The sequence below is a fragment of the Cyrtonyx montezumae genome, unplaced genomic scaffold, assembly GCF_038088225.1.
Source record: "Cyrtonyx montezumae isolate F1298 unplaced genomic scaffold, pur_monq_1.0 scaffold_37, whole genome shotgun sequence".
NCBI lineage: Eukaryota > Metazoa > Chordata > Aves > Galliformes > Odontophoridae > Cyrtonyx > Cyrtonyx montezumae.
The window spans coordinates 1,788,041-1,807,104 of NW_027072042.1; the positions used below are offsets into that span (position 1 = coordinate 1,788,041).

A 19,064-nucleotide genomic window follows, 5' to 3' on the forward strand; every position below is an offset into this window, starting at 1 on the left:
TTTGTAACGCTACCTGCTACAGCGTGATTTCAGAATTTCCACTTTTTACTCCTGGTGCTTTTTTGATTTGCAGTTTAGATTTGATATTACCACTTTTACATCAATGTGCTCTTCTTTTCGTCAGTTTACAGAGCAGATTTTCCTCTTTCCATCTCAGAACTTTCTGATTTCAAGTTAGGGAAATAGAGAAAAGAAAACTCCAAAAAGACCTATGCTTCATTGAAATAATAGTAATTATAGAATCCTCAGAGTTGGAAGGGACCTTTAAAGGTCAGCTAGTCCAGCTCTCCTGCAGTGAACAGAGATGTGCACAACTAGATCAGGTTGCACGGAGCCTGCTCCAGCCTCACCTTGAAAGCCTCCAGGGATGGGGCATTCACCCATCTCAGGCCAACCTGCTCTGGTGCCTCACCACCCTCACTGTAATTAAGAAGGCTTGCTCTAGTGGTTTTCAGATCTGCTTAAAGGCAGGTATGTGTTTGCACTTCTGCTGTGCACTGATGGAAAACAAAACCAAAACACTTGAAATTTCCTCTGGAATTAGAAATGGGTGAAACGCATGACACTTTCTGAATCTTTTGCATTTTACTCTTTCAAATATGTTACTGTCATTTTTCTGAATTCCTTATTTTCAACAGCACCCAAACAGCGCAGGCTGATTTCTCACAGACCATCTTCTCCTGACAACGTGAGATACACTTTCAGTAGTGCCCAAAGTTCTTGCAGCAGAAGGCTTAGCAGGTTGGTGTACTGCTAGAGATAGGTCTTATTTATCTGTAGTGTTTTCAGTCCTGATACTGTATCAGCTTTAAGGGGTTTTCGGTTTGTTGTTCATAAGTTCATAAGGTTGGAAAGGACCTATAAGATCATCTAGTCCAACCATCATCATTGTGGTTACAGGGTCACCTGATGATTATCACTGTAGCAATGTGAGTGTGTAACGGGAACAAATACTTGGGTAGGAGGAGGTGGATTTGGGGTCTGTTTGTTGTTTCCACATTGGGAATTACTGGTTCTGAAGTTGTAGGCAGATGTGTGCCATGTTGGCTGGCATGAATATTCACACATGCTGGGATTTGCTTAGAAACAACAACGCTGTCTTAAATGGTCACTCCAGACATTCATCTTCTCGTCTGTACTCACGGATGTTAACAAATACGACTTCCAATGAATATTAACTCATTAGGAATGTTTTTTATTAGTAAGTCTTCTACGTTCACTTGCCGCCATAAAAACAAAGACCTCCTAGCTGCATCTGAAATGATAAAGCAGCTTTTTCCTTCTCCCGAATTGAATTCAGGTGTCTTCCAGTAAACTTTGACAGGGATGACCTGAAGGGAGATCACAGGGCTGGGATGGAAGTTGGGAAGAGCACTGCTGATGTTGAGCCAATGCAAATTGATGGCTCGGTAAGTAGTTTTAATTCATTGTGTCAGTGCTTCTGGTGTTTGTGGAGGCTTTCAGTAACGGGCCATCTCTGACTACATTTCATGTGTTTCTGTCAAGAAACTTCAGAAATACCCCAGAACATTTCCTTTCTACTGACATTAAATTTTTGGTGAAGCCTTTGTCCAAGTTGCAGACTTCCTTAACGATGTATGTTCTGTTGATTTGATCCTCAGGTGCTATTTGATGCTGTGGGTGGTCTCTCTGACCAGATTTCATCTTTAAAGGAAATGGTCATTTTTCCACTGCTTTATCCAGAGGTCTTTGAAAGATTCAAAATTCAACCTCCAAGGTAACTGATTTAAACCATCCATTGCAAGTCAGCTGTTTTTGGGAGAATATTCAGCTGAGTTATCAGTACCTTTCTTTGCTTCTTGTCAACAGTGAGGAGTTGTTTTAGTAGTAGTAAAAAATAATTTCTTTAAAATAGATGGAGTCTGTAGTTTGTCAGATTCCAAACATAAGCAGTGCCTTGTCGTGCGTGAGGATTTCTTGTCTGGTGTTTGAAGATGAGAATGTACTTCAAAAGCGTTTTGGTATTACGAAGTCGGGTTGAAGTGTTTTTTGTTTTGAATGTTATGTACAAGTCAGCGTGGTTAGTTTGTAAGGAGGAAGGGATTATCCAACGGAAGTCATGTGTGAAATGTTGATTGGAAGTCCAGTTCTCCTCCTCACCTTTTCTGAAGTCCTCCAGTATCATTGGTAATGCTTGTAACTCACAACAAGAATGTTGCAGTGTTTGTTGTGCTTGGGATAAAGTAAGAAGCTGTAGTTTCTTACATAGCTAAGTTTAGAAAAGTTTTTCAGTTATGAAATTAAATATCTTCCAGGGCCTTAATTCTTTCTTCACTGAAATTCTTTGTCAAATAGCAGCACATCTAGTGCTTTTTTTAGTTAATGGCTGTTTTTTTTTAATCTGAAATGCAGAATACCTTTTTCTTTTTTTGGTCTATTTTTTTTTTTCAATTTTCTAGTCAGCTGTAGACTTCCTCATTTGCCACCAGCAACAGATGGTCTGGGAGGCTAAACCCAGTACCCTCAAGCTTTTTCAGAGGGAATTAAATGCTTTGCTAATGAGTCTTGCTATCAAATTCACGCTGTTGTGAAAGCAAGGCTCTGCAGTGTATTACTAAGGAATGAACTGGTGATTCATCTTATTCAGCCATTCTGTGCATTAGTTGCTCTTCTGAGCCCACTTTGCTCTGATCACCTCTTCTTATGCCAGCAGTTTTGAAAGGGTCCTTTTGAGACAGTATCATCTCTTCTGGAGGTTTTGTACATCTGAGGTATCTGCATTATTCATTTATTTTGCTGCCTTGGAAATTTGGTAGGAACACAAAACTTCCACCTGCAAGGACCTTACCCTGACTTCGGCTGTTGATGCGGTCTTATACTTGAAATGTTTTTGTTAGATAAGTGGAGTTGTCTGTTCCAGGGATGGTGGTTGTCATAGGTTCTCCTCACAGTGTCTTTTTCCTATCTGAATTTTCTTATTGCAGAGGATGTCTGTTCTATGGTCCGCCAGGAACGGGAAAGACCTTGGTTGCACGTGCCCTTGCGAATGAATGCAGCCAAGGGAACAGGAAGGTGACCTTTTTTATGAGGAAAGGTGCAGACTGCCTGAGTAAATGGGCAGGAGAGTCAGAGAAGCAACTGCGTGTGTTATTCGATCAGGTAAGATTAAAATGTGCAGTATATTCTGTCCCAGTTGAAACTGTACTTTTCTGTAATTGTCGTTAAGAGCATCCTCTTTTGGGGAGTACTGTATTAGAGTTGTTTTTATTTTTTTTTTCATTTTTCCCCACTGAAATGCAAACACTGACATTCTCTTTTTCAGTGCCTCTGTAATTTGGATCAGGGGTTTGAAATCAAAATAAGAAAAGCTTCCAAAGAGAAGCCCCTTCCACCAGAACAGCTGCAGAGAAGGCTGCAGGAGGCAAGAGATGATGGCTTTAGGTCAGAGGGAACCAGGTGCTGCCTGAAAGCAGGGTTATTTAAATTCAGGAAGGAAGCTTGCTTCCACAACCTGGAATTGGATTAAGTTCTGACTTCTTTACGGCAACCCAATAGCCTTAACAGCTACTGCTGTGATGTGTTTCCTGTCACCTGGTCCCAGTAGGTTGACATAGACTGATCCTTTCTGTTCCTTATGTCAGATACTCCGTCAAGTCAGTAATTTGAGATCCCTGATGTTAGTGTAAAAAATCTAGTTTCAGTGACTTGCCAACCATAACATTTTTCAAATCTTTTCTCTTTAAAGGAAATGGTCATGCTCTTCTACTTTTGGTCAAAATGGTCAAAGTGCTGTTCTACTTTTATGATGTCACTGTTTTCACTCTAGGCATATCAGATGAGACCCTCCATCATTTTCTTTGATGAGATAGATGGCCTTGCTCCTGTCCGGTCCAGTAAACAGGATCAGGTTCATAGGTATTCTGTTTTCTGTGCCTACGTAAAATCTGATGGGGGTGGGGGGAGGGAGATGACCGCTTTAATATTACACATTGATTTTATCCTGAAAACTGGTAACCTGATGCTTCCTAAATTTGAGACAGTAGTTGAAAACAATTAACTTGCCCAATATTAGCACGAGGTCTGTCTTACCTATTTTTGTCTGTCTGAAGTGCTCACCCATGACATGTTTTCATCCAGAAAATGTCCTTGTTGATTCCTCATTGGAGAAGGTCATGTGAATTGTACCAAAATGTACTGAGCCAATGAATAAGAATTGTTTCTTTCCTATTAGTTCTATTGTATCAACACTTCTGGCGCTCATGGATGGATTAAACAGCAGAGGGGAGGTGGTGGTAATTGGAGCGACCAACCGAATAGATGCCATCGATCCTGCGTTACGGAGACCTGGACGCTTCGACCGGGAGTTCTTCTTCAGCCTGCCAAATAAAGAGGTCAGAAAGTAAATACAGCCTTCATGCTAATGTGACCAATCCGACCTTACAGCAAAAAGCTGTCCAGCTTGGACAGAAGACTGGTATGTGGAGACACTGTTCATACTGCACAGAGCAAGTCTGCTACTGAGAATGTATGATAGAGAGGATTTCAACAGGTAGTTCATTCTGTGTTATTTTTGGTTTCGCCACAATGAGACTAGAACAACAGGATGTACATAGTTGGAGTCTGAAACTGGTATATAGTTTGAGTCATAACTGTTTTCTCTATAGAAATGGTAGCAGCTTGAAGAGTAATGCTAGAACTACTTTCCTTGAATGAGCTCACAGAAGAAAAAGTTCAATGAACTAATGGAACTGTCATCATTAAATTTTCCTAAATTTAAAGAGGAGTTTCTTGGAGGGAGAAAAAAAAATGATTTTCACGATAATTTCTACTTTTTTTTTTTTGCTGAAGGTCATTAGGTCACACATTTTGAAAGCTTACTTTTTTATGGAATCTAGAGTAGCCCATTATTTAATAGCAGGTTCTCAGAAAAAGGTAAATGAAACAAATTTAGAAAGACTAGATTTCCTGATTGAAAATGCAGAGCGTGTATTTAATGAACTATAAAATCATAGAATGCTTTGGGTTGGAAGGGACCACTATTAAGATCATCTAGTTTCAATCCCATTGCTGTATGCAGGGATACCTCCTTCTGGACCAGGTTGCTTAAAGCCCGATCCAGCCTGGCATTGAATACCTCCAGAGAGAAGGCATCCACAACCTTGTTGGGCAGCCCAATCCAGTGTCTCAATACCCTCACCATAAATAAGTTCTTCCTGATATCTAGTCTAAATTTGCCCTCTTTCAGTTTAAAGCCATTTCCCCTTGTCCTGTTACTACGTGCCCTTACAAAAAGTCCCTGCCTAGCTTTCCTATAGGCCCCCTTCAGATACTGGAAGGCTGCTGTAAGGTCCCCCTGGAGCCTTTTCTTCTCCAGGCTGAAGAACCCCAGCTTTCTCAGCCTGTACTTGAAGGAGAGATGCTCCAGCCCTGTGATCATCATCTTCATGGCTCTCCTCTGGACCTGGGCCAACAGCTCCACATCCTTCTTGTGTTGAGGGCACCAGATCTGGACACAGTACTCCAGGTGGGGTCTCAAATTGAGCAGAGTAGAGAAGCAGAATCACCTTCCTCTCCCTGCTGGTCACACTTCTCTAGATGCAGCCCAGTATACGGTTGGCCTCCTGGGTTACAAGCACACATTACTGGTTCATATTGAATCTTTCATCAATGAACGCCCCCAGATCCTTCTCCTTGGAGCTGCTCTCAAGCCATTCTCCATCCAGTCTGTATTTGTGCTTGGGATTACCCCGACTCAGGTGCACGACCTTGCACTTGGCCTTGTTGAATTTGATGAGGTTGACACAAGCCCACCTTTCAAGCCTGTCCTGCTCCCCTTGGATGGCATCCCTTCCCTCTATCATGTCAACCACATCAAATGTTTAGCAGAGAAGCAAACTGTTTGCAGTATTAAGAAGGTTTTTGAGGGAGTGTTGTTTGTTTTGTTGTAGCTGTTTTCAGGAAAAACATAGGATAAAGTAAAATGCAATTTTTTTGTTTCCAGGCCAGAAAAGAAATTCTCAAGATTCATACCCGTGACTGGACACCTAAGCTGCTGGACGTGTTTATAGATGAGCTTGCCGAGGAGTGTGTTGGTAAGACTGAAAGCAAAATGGGTTAGTGATTGGGATTAAGATCTAAGGAATCATAGCTTGTACCCAGCAGTATCTGAGCTGTTGTGCCTTGCTGCAGAACCTGTCCGTTAGGCAGCTGACAAACCTTGGCAGCAGTCAGGATTAGCTGCTTTCATCTACATCCTTTTTGTTGTTGTTGTCATCGTTGTTGTAGAACATGGAATGGATGTGAGGCATCTTCCCCCAGAGCAAAGGGGATAAGGAAGGAGCTTCATATGCCCTGGATACCAGGCAGTGAGCTACAGAGCAAAACTTCTCTACTGTGCAGTAGCACCTTGAATTCTCTGTTAACTCACTTGCTTTTGGGATTGCAAATTCTTTACGTGTTGCACCTTGGAAACCCGGACTGTGACTTATATTTTGCTCCAGACTGATGTAACATTTAATTCTTTGTTTATTTAGGGTACTGCGGCGCTGATATAAAATCTTTGTGTGCTGAGGCTGCTCTGTGTGCCCTCCGCCGACACTATCCTCAGATCTACCTGAGCAGTGAAAAATTGGAACTAGATGTCAATTCTATTAAAATACAAGCCAAAGATTTTGAGATGGCTATGCAGAAGATCGTTCCAGCATCTCACAGGGCTGTACCAACCCCAGCCCGAGCACTGACATCTGTCATGAAGCCACTGCTAGGAAAAGCGCTGTTGAGCATTCTACAAGCTGTGCAAAAGGTTTTTCCTCATGCAGAGCTTGCACTGGAAAAGCACCAGCAGCAAGGTATAATAAGAGCATCCACTGCTTGAAGATTCTGCCAAAGCAAAAGCTTCTGGTTTGTGCAGTCAGCGTACACAGACACTTCAGACGTGACGATGATAGAATCTTATTTGCATGTGCACGCTTGTATTATAGGAATGACTGGAATATAACGCATAGTGTTCATTCTGGATTCTATAGTGGGATGTGAGATGGAGGTGCCGAAGGACTCATTAATAGATAGGAGAGAACTATGCATTCTCTACTGAAGCGTCCTGTTTCTGACAGTCACTAACGTGTTTAGTCTTTGTAGAAACAGATGTAAGGATTGAAGTGTAAGGCTCATCCCACTCCTGGTTAATGGAGATCCCTGAAGAGTTACGTGATGAGTTTTGGAGGCTATTCTGCTAGTATTACTCCCAGCAGAGCTGGTAGTTTCATTTGCATTGGTAGAACAGAGGCAGGAGAACTACCAATAGTATAAAGCAGAAAGGGTAGGGGATCGGCAATTGCCCTGCCCTTCTGTTCCCTTCCTTCCATTATATTTTCCTTGAGTGCTCTTTAAGGATACTTCGTTAGAAGATGGGTTTGTCTCTGTTACGATTCAGTAGTCCTAGACAAATCGGAGCCTGTGGCCACCACAACCTTAATCTCTATGCTTCCATTGTGGGAACCTGCTCCAGGAAGTAATGGCCTTGTTGGATTTTTTTTTTTTCTCTTAGCTTTTACAGAACTACAGAAATTGTTCCTAATTATCTTTATGCTAAGGGGGAAAAAAATGAACAAAGGGGAAACATACCTTACACATGTTGTGAACTCTTTTGTCTTTCAGGCAGCTTAAATTCTGTCTTAAAAGATGACATCATTGACAGCATCTATGACTCAGTCTCAATCTTTGAGGAGAGTGTAGGAGATAAAACAGCCTACAGACCACAGGGAAAATTCCTCAATTTGACTAGGTAAATGTCTGTCCCAGTTGCATTTACTTCTTAAGCAGTTTTGGCTGTTACGAGTGTGAAGGGTGGCAGGTGATGAAGTAGTGGGGGTGGTAGATATTTGCAAGAGGCAAGAATGAAGGTGCTGTATTTCTAATGAAGTGCATTGCTAGAACAGATTTGAAATGGAAAAACTCAGCCTTCTTTACCTAAGCCAAGTGATCCTCAGGCTGTGAGAACATGTTGATTTACTCCATGGCATTCTTCAGAATACTCAGAACCACAGAACTGTGCTACCTTTGAATATTTGCACCTCTGTTTATCACTTCATTTTTAACTTTTTCTATGATGCTTTTTCTAGGACAGCTTTCTGGCAGCCTACATCATGCAGGCCACGCCTGCTGTTAGTAGCAAAGGCACGATACGGGCTGGCATCCCACTTGACACCTGCTGTTTTACATGCACTGGAAATGTTTCCTGTTTACACCCTGGACCTGTCAGTTTTATTTATTAGCGCGTCATCGCCAGAAGAAACATGTGCACGGGTATCCTTTTTTTTTTAACTCTTTAATCTTAGGGGATTCACTGATTAAATGTAAACAGTTGAGTTGCAAGGTAAGCAGAATGCACTGCTAGTAGCAGTGGTCTGATATTGTTCTTTTTAGGTCTGAAAAATCACCTTTCTTTTAGATCCAGCCCTGAACAATAGTGATGTTGTACGTGGCCATATTTTCCATTGCATGTTTTATGGTGAGGATGCAATTGAGGAATCTGAAAGATGCTGCTAATCAGCATGTGCCTGTGCCAGAAAATCATGCTCATCTCAGCAGTATTCAGAAAGTAGTTTTCATTAGCTTCTAGGACTCTGTGCTCCCAGTAGATGGCTCTGCATCAGACTGCAGTTTTTGTACCTTCCTTTTTCCCTTTGACATTTGTAAGGCAACCAAAGTTTGGAGGAAGCGTTTGTGTTTTTTGCTGATTGTTTTCATGCTCATTTTTGTTACGTTTGCATATTATGCATCTTATGCTGCTGTGATACGTGCAAGAAGTGCATTAAAAAACACTTACATTTGTACAGTGGTGAGGCTTTCTTCTAGAAACAAACAGATCTGGAGATGTTTTGCTGCTTCTTTCAGGCAGCAAATCTGTTTCATTGTTTGGAGTCACTACATTAAAATGGTTTGATCTTTATTAGGAGCATTTGAGTGCAGTACAAGTAAGGATAGGCATCGTTCGCGACTGGTTGCTCCTTTGTCACACAGAACATTTCTTTTTTTGCTATGTGGTGGCTGTGCCTGTGGCCATAGAACTATAAAGTCCCCACATGGACTTCTTGTTGGTTTGGCTTTGTGTACTTGCTTTTTAGGATAGTTTGATACCTATGTAGAATTATCCATGAGCAGCCTGTTCTGTATGAGTTGTCTGACCCAAGTTTTTGTTTTGCTAGTTGATTAAAGAAGCTCAGCGGACAGCACCGTGTATAATTTATATCCCACTTATTCATTTGTGGTGGGACAGTGTTGGAGCTACAGTAAAAGCTACTTTGATATCACTATTTGAGAGCATGCCAGCGTTTGCTCCAGTCTTGCTGCTCGCAACATCGGATGTGTGCCACGCAGATCTCCCACGTGAGGTATTTCTGTCAGTACTTCTATTAACTCTGTTCAGTTTTTTGTTATTTTAGGAATACTTGAGGCACTGGAGTGCTGTGCTTTCTGAAACGCATACTGTAAGAGTAGACACACAACTTGTAGATTTCTGAGTTTCTGCATTAATGTGTTTAGGATGGAAATAGCTTTTTCACTCTGATTACTTTGTCTCTACTCAAAGGGGAAGGTGGTATTACCTGGATGCGTTCTTTATGAAGTGCTTTGAACGTGCTTAAGTTTCCACAGAAATTTTTATATTGGTAAATAAATTCCTTCTAAGATAGATACTGAGATTTGTCCCCTACGTTTTGATAGTAGAGGTTGAAAAATGAAATGTACCATAGAACCGTGCAAGTTGGGACCTTACTGAAAGGGAGAAAAAAAATGACCAGAGAGCTCTCTTGTCTACTGAACCCTCTGTCTTCCTTCTCCAGCTACCACACTAGTTAAAAGTGAAGGACAGCAGGGAAAGTCAGTACAAAGAGTAAGCAATCTGGGATGTAGCAGATGTCACAATATTACCAGCGTGTCATGTGGTTTTCTCCTCGTGCTTTAGGTAAGAGCATTGTTTAACAGTGATTCTGGAGAAGTTTTCAACATCCCATCTCCTGACGAGAATGAAAGAAGAAAATTTTTCGAGGAAGTGATTTTGAATCAAGCTGTCAAACATCCTGCTTTGAGAAGGAAGGCAGGTGAGGATATTCTACACCTAAAACTTTTCCAACTGCAAGTTACAAGCTGTTGGGTCTTAGGTGGTAATTTTCTCTCAGTACTTCAGCATGAGCTTGTATTTGAGTAGCTGACACTGGCTACAATTGTCTGATGAATTGCAGTTGGGCAGACATTGGAAGCAGTGCCTGTAGCACCACCACCCAAGCCTCAGCCTCTGACAGAGGAAGAACTGAAGCATCTAGAGGAGCAGCAGGAGGATACCTTGCATGAACTCCGAATTTTCCTGAGGGATGTTACGCGCAGACTTGCCATCGACAGACGTTTCAGGGCCTTTACAAAGCCTGTGGACCTGGAGGAGGTAAACTGATGTTGATCTGTAATGCCATTTTATCTGTGTGTATGAATAATTTCTCAGTGTATTTCTCAGTGTTTGTCAGCTCTATATAGGAAGGTTTCTCTTTGTTTTTAGGACTGTACTCTTAGGATTTTGCAAGAAGCAGGAAGGGCTTTTCCCTTTGCCGGTTCCTTAAGGCTCTCAGCTGTCTGTTATTTGAATATTCTGTCAAAGCTCTTTGTTCTAAAACATCAGCCCAAAGGTCAACAGAGTTTGCTTTTGAAAAGGCTTTTGATAAGGCATGCTGCAGCACTGAAAAATGTAGAGGCATTTCTTTATAATGACAAACATGGCTCTTTTGTGAACTGCCTATTATTTCTGTGTGAACAGGAATAGAAGCAGCGGTTTGTAAAATTTTGAGATTCACTTCTCTGTTTCATCTGGGAATACTCAGTATGAGATCATCTGTCAGTGTTACGTGGTTTCTTCTGTCTCCCATACACTTCTTAGCTCCCCTTTTCTTATTTAATGTTCTGAATGAGTCTAAACCAGAGATGTATCACTACAAGTCAACTGTCATTTTGGTGTAGCTGTGTCAGCCAAGTCCTATTCCCTTAGGTATCTGCTGACTTGTATTTTGCTTTTCCCATTAGGTTCTTGAGGTGTGAATAATCTAAACAAATACAGACGTGCTCATCTCAACTAGCCATTAGGCTCCTCTTACTGTCTGAGTAAAGCACTCTGCCCCTCTGGGTCCAGTTATCTCGTTGTGAAGTGAATGCCCAGCACCAATACTTCCCAGCTTCAATTCACGCAGCCTTTTTCTCAGTGCCAACAAAGAGATGTTGGGTGACCTCCTCAGATTTCTTTGTTGTGATTTTTCTGAGGCAAGGTGAAATGAATCCATGGCCATCTGTTTTCTACTACATACGTGCTTCTGACCTCCCTGCTTTTTTTTTATCCCCCTTCTAGCAAGTTCTAAATGTCTCGCAAGTATTCAGGGTTTTTAGGAAATCATTCAAGTTTTAAAAATAATAACTTTTGGTAGACAATGTGCAAGTCCAGTACAACCTCCAAACACTTCTGTTTCATGTGTAGGTACCTGACTATGACACAATTATTAAACAGCCAATGGATCTTTCAACAGTTTTATCTAAGATTGACTCACACCAATACCTAACTGCAGGAGATTTTCTGAGAGATATCGATCTCATCTGTAGTAACGCTTTAGAATACAACCCAGACCAACACCCTGGAGGTGAGTTAGTGCTTTTGGTCCTTGATGTAGAGGAACTGTAAAATGTGTAGGTGGATAAGAGGTGTGTGTGGGTGGCAGGCTTCGGATCAGATCCTTTTGAGCATCCACAGACAACGTTGCTTGCCAGATTATAAGTTTTGTAGTGCAAACCTACTGGGATGTGGAATGTAAATGTTAATTAAGTGGTGTTTTTGCTTTAAAAATTAGTTGTCATGTTAAAAATATTCCCTGAGATGTCCTTTCAGAAACTGCCAATGCAGAGAGCAACATTTTTTATTTATTTTTTCTCTGTGACCAAAAGTTCCACTGTCTGGTAGAAAATACTCAGTCCTGCCTGTAACATTTCAGATCGTCTCATCAGGCACAGAGCTTGCTGTCTGAGAGATACTGCACATTCTATTGTGAAGAGAGAAATAGGTGAAGATTTTAATAAACTGTGTGAAGAAATTAAGGAATCTCGTGAGAGAAGAGGTAAGCGTTCTGAGACCAAGGATTTTAAGCCTCGTCCCTGTATTTGTAACTGAAAATGCAACCCAAACTTCTTCACTTTCTGTTCCTTATTGCTAGGTTGCAGCTCTTCCAAGTATGCTCCACCTTTCTGCACAGTGATGCCAAAGAAAAGCTCTGCTACAAGATGTATGAAAGCGGATGCAAAGTGCAATGACAAAACAAAGATGGCACTGGCACCTGTAGATGCCAGTACACTTCTCTCCAATGGCAAGTCGTAGTTAAAGAGCCAGGCGTTAGAGAAAGTTAGCATGCTAGAAGTGTTATGTTTTTTGAATTTACTTCAAAAATTGAGATAAATCCAGATAAATTCAGAACGGTTATGAGGTTCAAGTGAAGTTGGTTTACAGTATAGAACACCAGCCGCAGCTGATGCTGAATGGCTCCTAAATTGCTGATTTTTGGTATCATGGTTTCTGAACACTCAACTAGTTTACAACTATAGGAAAGAGCATTTTCTCCTCCTTTCTGTCTTCAGAATGCTAAAATATTTGCTGCCTTTTTACTGTTATTTCCAGTGAAAGCAGAAAAAGCGAGGAGCTATAAAACAGGGATGGAAAGGAACAGTCATCCTTTCTTAAAAGTCCTGCTCCTTTTTAGTAAGGCATGAGGAGACTTTGAGTTCTTTCTGTTGAAACACATGACGTATTGTAAAGATTCCTGGTCCACAAGAGTGGGAATCTTGCTGCTGACTTTGCTCATATGCTCTGAATGCTGTGTTAAGCGCAAAGCACGGTGGGCTTTTCTGTTGGGCAAAACCACAAAGCTGGTTTTTAACAAGGTCAGCAGAATCAGAAAGTGTATGAGGTGGAAGTCTTTACAGGCTATTTTTTTTCTCCTTAGAATATTCCCTTAGAATGGTCTTTTGAATTAAACTCTTCTAAATACATAGAAGGGGAGTAGGGGGAAAGGGAAAAGGGAGATGGGCCTAAAAACAAAACAGTGGCAACGATCCGAGGAGGAAAGCTAATTTACTAAATAAGATATCAGAAAGCAAAATAACACAATGTAATACAACATAATTGGAATAGAAGCCAGTAAATCAAGTAAAATGAGCAAGAGAGAGTGTCTAATAAACCGAAGGCCTTACGCTAACGCTGAAGGCGGACGGCAGCGAGCACCCACTGCTGAGTCGATCCCAAAGGGAAGAGAGAGTCCCGTGACTGCAGACAGTTTTTATCTTTCCCTCTGAGGGGAAATATGTAAAAATGCAAAGCATCACAAAGTCCTCTGGGGAATTGAGTTCTTCTCTTCTGAGACAGCTATACCTGGAACTATCAATGATCCACGGAGCTGGAGCATTAACTCTTTAACTCTAAATGCACTACATGATGTTATGATGTGGAATACCAGTACCAAAAAGCATAAAACCATGACAGAAGATTATTTTGTGAATGAAATCACACAGTTGACTTTTTAATCTTTAATAGCAAACTGACCCCAGTAACCTTAAATTCTTTCTGAACACATGTAGGGAGATAGGTAACTGTGCTTCAACTCCTTTGATTGTTTTCCTTGTAAGACAAGTCAAATAAAGATGACAGATTTGGAAGGAATTATTTTGGTAGTCTTTTGATTTCCTTTTTCTACTGTTTCTTTGTAGATGGGTCAAAAACAAAAAAACAGAAGAGAAAGAAATCCTCTTCATCCTCTGCAGCGAAGAGGAGAAAGAGTGTTCAGTTCAACAGTGAGAATGAAGCTCCCCTAAATGATCAAAGCGAGAACAGTGGAGATTTCCCAGGAAGCTGTATTTCTAACACTGCTCAGCCTGAATTTGAGTCCTTGCAGGATCCTACTTGGGAGGAAACTGAAAGAGTACAATGTTTGCAATGTAAGATGTTTCCTAACCTGAATTCTTTCTGGAGTAGTGTGAAATACTGTAATGGCAATGTCACTGTTTCTTTTCCTTCTTTTATCCTTCTGTCTTCTCTAGCGCTCTTTTTGTTCTGAGTTTCTCCTTTTTGCAGAAGACTTTAGCTGGAAATAGATAGAAGCCAAGCGTTGCTCAGTGAAGAAGTTACAGCAGTGCTATATCTGTATTTGTAGAGGGAGATTGTATTCCAATACAGGACGCTTCACGAGCGCTGTATCCCAGATACACAGAAAACCTCACAGAGGAAATTTGTCATTCCAGATCCTTGGGTACTTCGCAATCCTTGTGCAAGACATTCTCTGGCAGGATGTAAGCAGAAGAACACTGAAGAAGTGCGCAACACTACAACAGAAGTTGCTGTAATGCTTGTGGACTGCCGTGACCTCCAGGTGTGTCTAATGTCTTGTTTCAAATTCTGAAGTAGGACGTATTTTTGCTATGTGTACAATTATAAATGGATGCAGTTGTTAACCAGCTCCAGTTAAAACGGTTAATGGCGAGGACATAAAGAATGTGAAATAAAACAGCCTGTGATGGACTGGGATTGATGTGCTTCCACACATACATCTGCTGTGGATTTCTGAAGGCTGCTGTTTTCACTTTTGGTAAAGTCCACCTTAGGAGGCGGTTTCTCTTCCTTGTTGTTAAAATTCACCAAGCCCTTTTACCTTAAAACAGCCCACTGACAACCTGCTAGTGCTGTTACTCATTAATGTTACTGCTGAACTTCTGAGAACAAAGGGGCCAAGGACCTCTAGCTATTCTGAACTTGTATTTTTTTCCTTAGCAACTGTTGTGTGCAGTCACTGAGCTAACAAAGGAAGCAGATATATATCTCTTTGAAAAATTATTTGCTGCAATTTCTCAGTGTATTTACCAACATCGGGAAGATTATAACAGAAGTAAATTATTGAAGGTAAGTTTTGTCTTATAGCATGGCCTGCCACTGTGGTGCAGTATATGTGCATTCTGGGTGTCATGCTTCTTTAGCATTACTAAATTACTTCCCCAAGGGTCAGTTTTGGGGCCCATCTTGTTTAATATCTTTATTGATGACCTAGGCGAGGGGATTGAGTGTACCCTCAGTAAGTTTGCAGATGACACCAAGTTGGGAGGATGTGTCAAACTGCGTGAGGGTAGGGAGGCCCTTCAGAGGGATTTGGATAGGCTGAACAGCTGGGCTGAGCTCAATGGGATGAGGTTCAATAAGACCAAGTGCCGGGTCCTGCACTTTGGCCACAATAACCCCATGCAATGCTATAGGCTTGGGGCAGAATGGCTTGAAGAATGTAGAGAGGAAAAGGAGCTGGGGGTGTTGGTTGATTCTTGGCTTAACATGAGCTGGCAGTGTGCCCAGGTGGCCAAGAAGGCCAACGGCATCCTGGCCTGTATTAGAAATAGTGTAGCCAGCAGGAGCAGGGAGGTGATCATCCCCCTGTACTCAGCTCTGGTACGGCCGCACCTCGAGTACTGTGTTCAGTTTTGGGCCCCTCACTACAAGAAGGACATTGAGGCCCTGGAGCGTGTTCAGAGAAGGGCAACAAAACTGGGGAGGGGTCTGGAGCACAAGTCTTAGGAGGAGCGGCTGAGGGAGCTGGGATTGTTTAGTCTGGAGAAGAGGAGGCTCAGAGGAGACCTTATTGCACTCTACCACTTCCTGAAGGGGGGTTGTGGTGAGGAGGGGGTGGGCCTCTTCTCCCTGATAAATAACAACAGGACGAGAGGGAATGGCCACAAGTTGCGCCGGGGAAGATTTAGATTAGGCCTGAGGAAGCATTTCTTTTCTGAAAGAGTGGTCAGGCACTGGGATGGCCTGCCTAGGGAGGTGGGTGAGGCACCATCCCTAGCGCTGTTCAAGAAACGTTTAGATGAGGTGCTAAGGGATTTGATTTAGTAGTTGGGTAGGGATAGTTGATAGGAGAATGGTTGGACTAGATGATCTTGTAGGTCCTTTCCAACCTAATGAACCTATGAACCTACTCTTTACTGCTTTGTTGCCTGTGCAAAGACAACAACCAAAGTAAGACTTTTTAATTTCAGTCTGGAAGGCATTTATCCATATTGCAAAGCCATTGTTAGATTTGGCATGATTGTTGGCAGTTTCAACAGGAAAAAGCTTGAACCTGGAGACAATGAGTCTGCTCGCACGGCCCTTTCCAACACAGCAGCTAACCTTAACCTGTCAGTAGTTGTTCTTGAGAACTCCTTTGGGGGTGGGGGGGCTCTGAAAGGAGGGTGCTTTTCTAAGCTCAGCGTTGTGCTTTCTCCCCCTGCTGGCAGGCAGACACGGTGATACTTGGTAGTCATTCCATCCTTAAGAGCAAGTAAATTATGAAACGTAAGGAGAGAGATTCTAGTGAAACTAGAGAACAGTTTCAATTTTTAACTGGTGTGCCTGAGCATCTGTAATTTGACTTAAAGGGAGATTTCTGCCGTGCCAGTTGTACACTGAGTCCAACTGTCTGATCTCTTCCCATAAAACAGGATTTTGGAGTTGTCAGTACTCCTCAGAAATCTGCCTGGGGCACCATGGTCCAAGTCAGGCATTCCCAGTATTGCCTCAACTTAGATACAATGGATATTCAGTCTTCAGAGTCAAGACCTTTGAACCCAGTGGGCTTTAACAAAAATCTCTCTCCTATTCAGAGAGCGGTGTCCAAAGCGAGCAGGAGGAAGCTCTATGGCACGAGGAGGAAGAATTTAGCAAGTAACCACTCAGACAGCAGGAAATAACTTTTTCAGCTAGTAGTTATGCCTGTTTGGAAGCTGTTTCCCCTTTCTGATTGCTGTGAAATGATTGTTGGTATAGATCCATGGAGTCTCTGCGTGCCACTTTCCAGTTTGGGTGCATAGGGATGCGTCTGAAGCTGGAGCAGATAACAAGGCGTTGTGAGAGAAGCAGTGCACTGTCTGCTCCCTGCAGCTAACACTTGGGCATCCTTGCAAATTCTTGATTGGTTTCATGAAAAAGTAGGGAGCCTTTATTAGTTTCATGTGTGCTTACTGATATTTTGTGTTCTTTTTCCTTATTAGGCAATGAAGAAAGAAATTGACGCCTTCCAGCTTGCAATGTCGTGATCTTTGACATGCTTGATTTCTGTTCTGTGAAGTTTTTGTTGTATGTTCTTCTGTTATGTTTGTAATTCAGTACTTATCTATGTAAAGACAAATTTATCTTAATAAAGTTTCTGAACTTTAAAAGTATAAGTGTTTTTATGTTACAGAATCACAGAATCACTCAGGTTGGAAAAGACCTTAAAGATCATCCAGTCCAACCTCAGCCCTCACTCTAACAACCCTCTGCTAAATCATATCTCTGAGCACCACACCCAAACGGCTCTTAACCACATTCAGGGACAGTGACTCAACCACGTCCCCGGGGAGCCTATTCCAGTGTTTAACAACCCTTTCTGTAAAGGGTTTCCTAATGTCCAACCTAAACTTACCTGGCAGAAGCTGAAGCCATTTCCCCTGGTCCTGTCACCTGTCATCAGTGAGAAGAGACCTGCCCCGCTCTCACTGTAAGCACATTTCAGATATTGGAAGGCAGTGATAGGGTCTCCACTCAGCTTCCTTTTACCCCGACTGAACAGCCCCAGCTCCCTCAGCCTTTCCTCATAGGGCTGATTCTCCATGCCCTTCACAAGCTCTGCTGCCCTTCTTTGGACATGCTCCAGTACTTCCACATCCTTTTTGTACTGAGGTGCCCAAAACTGAACACAGCACTCGAGGTGAGGCCTCAGCAGTGCCGAGTACAGGGGCAGGATGACTTCCCAGTGCTGCTCAGCACCCCGTTCCTGATTCAGGCCAGGATGCCATCGGCCTTCTTAGCCACCTGGGCACACTGCTGGCTCATGTTCAGCCCAGTGTCCATCAGTACACCAAGGTCCCTTTTCATCAGGCAGCTCTCCAGCTACAACTCCCCAAGCCTGTAGGGTTGCCTGGGGTTGTTGTGACCAAAATGCAGGGCCCAACACTCGGCTTTAAGAAAACTCATGCTGTTAACCTTGTCTCATTGATCCAGCCTGTTAGGGTTAGGGTTGGGTTAGGTTTAGAGACCTGAGGCACCAGGAGACAAGATTCAGGACGGTCTGCTTTGAAACAGAACCTGAAGGATGGATGGACCTGATCCAACCTGTGCCATCAAACATTGGCCAGCACACACATACTTTTGAGGATTTGAAGCAAGTGGGAAAAATAAATGAGAATTGCTTTGATCTACCCAACAGCAAAGGATGACAGAAATGCACACCTGGAGGCTGTACATGCCTTTGGCTTTTAATACATCATGGGGAAAGGGAATGAAGGGCACACAGACTCCTCTTGGCAGGAACCCTGACTGCTTCACCTCCTCCTTGAACATGGGGTAGCACCGACCCACTGGGGCACCTACTCTATCCCTTCCCTGCCTCTATTGTGGGGTATGGAAACCCTGACATAACAACCCTGTCTGAACTGAGCCAAGCTCCACGCTGATTGCAGAACCACAAAATAATTCAGGTTGAGAAAGATGTCAGGAGGTGAGTGGTTGGGTGGGCGTGAGGACAGATGTGTGGAGATGGATGGGAGAGATAGAGGGTTGGAGGAAATAGAATACCTGGGCTGATAAAAAGCTTCACCGTGGGATTAAGAGAGGCTTGTGCAAGCTGTCCATGGTGACCTTTGTTTTCCATTGATACCGCTCCTTATCTGGTTCCAGCTCACATTAAGATCAACATAGTCCATAGGAAACGTAAAATCTCCCAGCAGATAACGCAAGGAGTCCTCCACGTGAAAGGCATCGGAATGTGACAAAGCTGCATTTCTTTTTCCCTTCTTGGAGTTCTCATTCCTCCACAGCCCCCTGAATTTGCACAAGGAGCTAACACGTGTGAATGCGGACAGTGATTTACATGCCAGGAGTGGTCTGCATGCTCACACACACAGCTGTGGGTGTCAAAACGCCCTTGTGCACTGAAAGCTACGCACTCCCCTCCATCCCCCAGGGGGTCCTGGTATGAGGAGGCATTGCAGGTCACTTCCTTCATGTTCCATGTTGAGGTTCAGCAGTG

The 19,064-nt window shown here is 42.7% G+C and overlaps 1 protein-coding gene across 1 annotated transcript; it reads left to right on the forward strand.

The window, feature by feature from the left end:
- The first annotated feature begins 909 nt into the window (after positions 1-909).
- On the forward strand, positions 910-17,091 carry LOC136054442 (ATPase family AAA domain-containing protein 2-like). Its single transcript, XM_065745710.1, has 18 exons — positions 910-929; positions 1,301-1,409; positions 1,623-1,738; positions 2,946-3,120; positions 3,788-3,876; positions 4,193-4,352; positions 5,963-6,053; positions 6,495-6,809; positions 7,618-7,744; positions 8,082-8,265; positions 9,168-9,353; positions 9,926-10,061; positions 10,203-10,399; positions 11,474-11,633; positions 11,982-12,104; positions 12,201-12,350; positions 13,744-13,955; positions 17,047-17,091. The coding sequence occupies exons 1-18, from the start codon at positions 910-912 to the stop codon at positions 17,089-17,091; spliced, it is 2,595 nt and encodes an 864-aa protein (XP_065601782.1).
- The last annotated feature ends 1,973 nt before the right edge of the window (positions 17,092-19,064 follow it).